Source organism: Notolepis coatsorum, assembly GCF_963971535.1.
Source record: "Notolepis coatsorum genome assembly, chromosome: 10".
Lineage (NCBI taxonomy): Eukaryota > Metazoa > Chordata > Actinopteri > Aulopiformes > Paralepididae > Notolepis > Notolepis coatsorum.
In genome coordinates, this window is record NC_140174.1 from 8,467,200 (window position 1) to 8,470,441 (window position 3,242).

Sequence of the window (3,242 nt, forward strand, 5' to 3'; positions counted from 1 at the left end):
ATTTGTTTGTATGTCTTGGTTTAATGTTCTATAATTGTTTGTATATTTTATTGGTGTTTTATTGATATTTGTTTTGTTTTTATGTTGTTTTATTGATTATTCTTGTTTAATTTTTATGTTTGTATCCAGACCCCAGGAAGAATAGTCGCTGCTGAGGCAGTGACTAATGGGGATCTGAAATAAAGAAATAAAGAAATAAATAAAGAAATAAACGTTAAGTGACCTGTGTCTAATACTCTTCTCCCTCGCCCTCCTCCCCTTCCACGCTGTCGGCTCCCACCTCCTCATAATCCTTCTCGAGAGCTGCCATGTCCTCTCTGGCCTCAGAGAACTCTCCCTCCTCCATGCCCTCACCCACATACCAGTGCACAAACGCCCGCTTGGCATACATGAGGTCAAACTTGTGGTCAAGCCGAGCCCAGGCCTCAGCAATAGCTGTGGTGTTACTCAACATGCACACAGCCCTCTGGACCTTGGCCAGGTCTCCACCAGGGACTACGGTGGGGGGCTGGTAGTTGATGCCGACCTTGAAACCAGTAGGGCACCAGTCAACAAACTGGATGGTGCGTTTGGTTTTAATGGTGGCAATGGAAGTGTTGACGTCTTTGGGCACCACATCACCACGGTACAGAAGGCAGCAGGCCATGTACTTGCCGTGGCGAGGGTCACATTTCACCATCTGGTTGCACGGCTCAAAGCAGGCGTTGGTAATTTCGGACACTGTGAGCTGCTCGTGGTAAGCCTTCTCAGCTGAGATGAATGGGGCATAGGAAACCATAGGGAAATGGATACGAGGATATGGCACCAAATTGGTCTGGAACTCTGTCAGATCAACATTGAGAGCACCATCAAAACGAAGGGAGGCAGTAATTGAGGACACAATTTGGCTAATAAGCCTATTGAGGTTGGTGTAGGAGGGACTCTCAATGTCAAGGTTCCTACGGCAGATATCATAGATGGCCTCATTATCGACCATGAAAGCACAGTCAGAGTGCTCTAGGGTGGCGTGTGTGCTCAGGATGGAGTTGTAAGGCTCCACCACAGCGGTGGACAACTGGGGAGCTGGGTAGATGGCGAACTCCAGCTTGGACTTCTTGCCATAGTCAACAGACAGGCGCTCCATCAACAGGGAGGTGAAACCAGCGCCTGTACCACCTCCAAAGCTGTGGAAGACTAGGAAGCCCTGAAGGCCAGTGCACCGGTCAGCCTGAGGAGAAAGAGGGGAACACTGGTCAATAAAACCATTTTCACATTTAGATATATCAATTAGATATTATTCATCTCTGCTGTGGTACTCACCAATTTACGCATCCTGTCCATGACCAAGTCAATGGTCTCTTTGCCAATGGTGTAGTGTCCACGGGCGTAGTTGTTGGCAGCATCCTCCTTGCCAGTGATCAGCTGCTCAGGGTGGAACAACTGGCGGTAGGTTCCACTGCGGACCTCATCTGAGGGGAAAGATCAAGTATCAAGTTAAATGAGAGCTAATGAAAGCATTTGAGTACAATACCTGTATGTTTATCACATTTTAAAAAGGAGCTTACCGATGACAGTTGGCTCCAGATCTACAAACACAGCCCTGGGGACGTGTTTGCCAGCTCCTGTCTCACTGAAGAAGGTGTTGTAAGAATCATCTCCTCCTCCGATGGTCTTGTCGCTGGGCATCTGTCCGTCCGGCTGGATGCCATGTTCCAGGCAGTAGAGCTCCCAGCAGGCATTGCCGATCTGGACACCAGCCTGACCAACGTGGACCGAGATACATTCACGCTGGAAGAAAAGGAGATCTTTTAATTGTTTTGTAAAACTATTGTTACAAGTTACAAGAACAAAAACCAAATTCCAACTGTGTCAATTTAAACTACCTCAATTACTACCCTTTAACTACTACCCTTTAGTAACAAACAAGTAAACTAATTACCACTCCCTCTCCTTCGGTTTGGGCTGGGTAGCGATTATTTTAACTACCACAGTAGTTCATCTCATCAGTGTCCCGTGAGCCAGTAAATTTGTTTGTTCCAAGATACATTTCTTTGGTATAATCACAATCCAAAATGTAACAACGCCTCTGATTGACTCACACGCACATGACTCAGCAAAGTAAGGTATCGTTTTGGCATCTGGATCGTACATTTTCAAAAGGATAATCAAGCCTTAATATGCATCTCCGTTTAATAACCATCTAGTGTGAACCCAGATGTTCCAGTGTGCTTCTTTTTGTTATGGCTCACTTAATGTATTTATAACTCATCCCCTGCAATCTATTGTTTTCTATTATGATGTATTGTGCATCAGCAATGCTCATGTGGACAGAATGTCCTGGTATTGGTTAGCTGAACCTCTTGGCAGATATTAATAGCAAGGCGCTGCCAACAAAGTTCTGGATGAACAACCCGGTGGTGCTTGTTCCATGTTTTTGGAACAAACATGCTGAGATTAAAAACTACTTTGTTCACTCTTTTAAAAGGATCCATCCATTTGACATGCATCGGACAAAGGTTATTTTTTTTTGTCAAATCTAAGCAACCAAATATTGAAATTGGGGCCAAAGGTGTCCATGGTCTAGCCATAGTCAACAGTCCCTCATCTTTAAACCAGTGCTAGTCACTAGTGTCATTGATCTCCTTGTCTTTACGCTCTCGTCACCTATGACCCGGTGGGAAAATGAACAACAAAGTTAACAGTAGTGGTGCACCAGTTTTTCCCACAGGATTTTGTGAGACTGTGGTGGGTGAACCTCGGACCCTCTACATGTTTTTGTTGTTGTACATTTTAAAGTTAAATGCATCAATCTGGTGCACTTTGAGAGCAAAATAAAGAGGGTAGATCTATGATGAACTTCGTGTTCAAAACACAAAATCTAGTAGACTAGTGCTTCGCAATCCTCTCCTCGAAGCACCCCAGCCGTTCAATGCATTTGTTAAATTCCACCACCAGCACCACCCGATTCAACTTAACTAACCCTATATTAGTTGAATCAGGTGTGCTGGTGGTGGAATTTAACAAATACATGGAACGGCTGGGGTGCCTTGAGGAGTGGTTTGGGAACCACTTGACTAGAGCATACATTTGAGCCATCAAAGAAATTAAGCAAAAGTGGTTACCTGTGTTGAACTAGTTTATTTTTTAGAAAATAAAAGAATATACTGGATTACTATTACGACTACTACCACTGCCAATACTACTGATACATCCCTATTGGCAAACTTTATATTTAAAAAGAAAAAATGTATTACATTGTGTGC

At 44.1% G+C, this 3,242-nt stretch overlaps 1 protein-coding gene across 1 annotated transcript; it reads right to left on the reverse strand.

Annotated features, from left to right (window-relative positions):
* Positions 1–229: 229 nt before the first annotated feature.
* LOC311236043 (tubulin alpha-1C chain-like) lies at positions 230–1,761 on the reverse strand (the record flags this gene model as incomplete). Its single annotated transcript, XM_084323629.1, has 3 exons — positions 1,545–1,761; positions 1,300–1,448; positions 230–1,207 (listed from the first exon to the last, which is right to left on the reverse strand). Exons 1-3 carry the CDS (start codon positions 1,663–1,665, stop codon positions 230–232), a joined length of 1,248 nt encoding a protein of 415 aa, XP_084179755.1. The 5' UTR covers positions 1,666–1,761.
* Between the last annotated feature and the right edge of the window lie 1,481 nt (positions 1,762–3,242).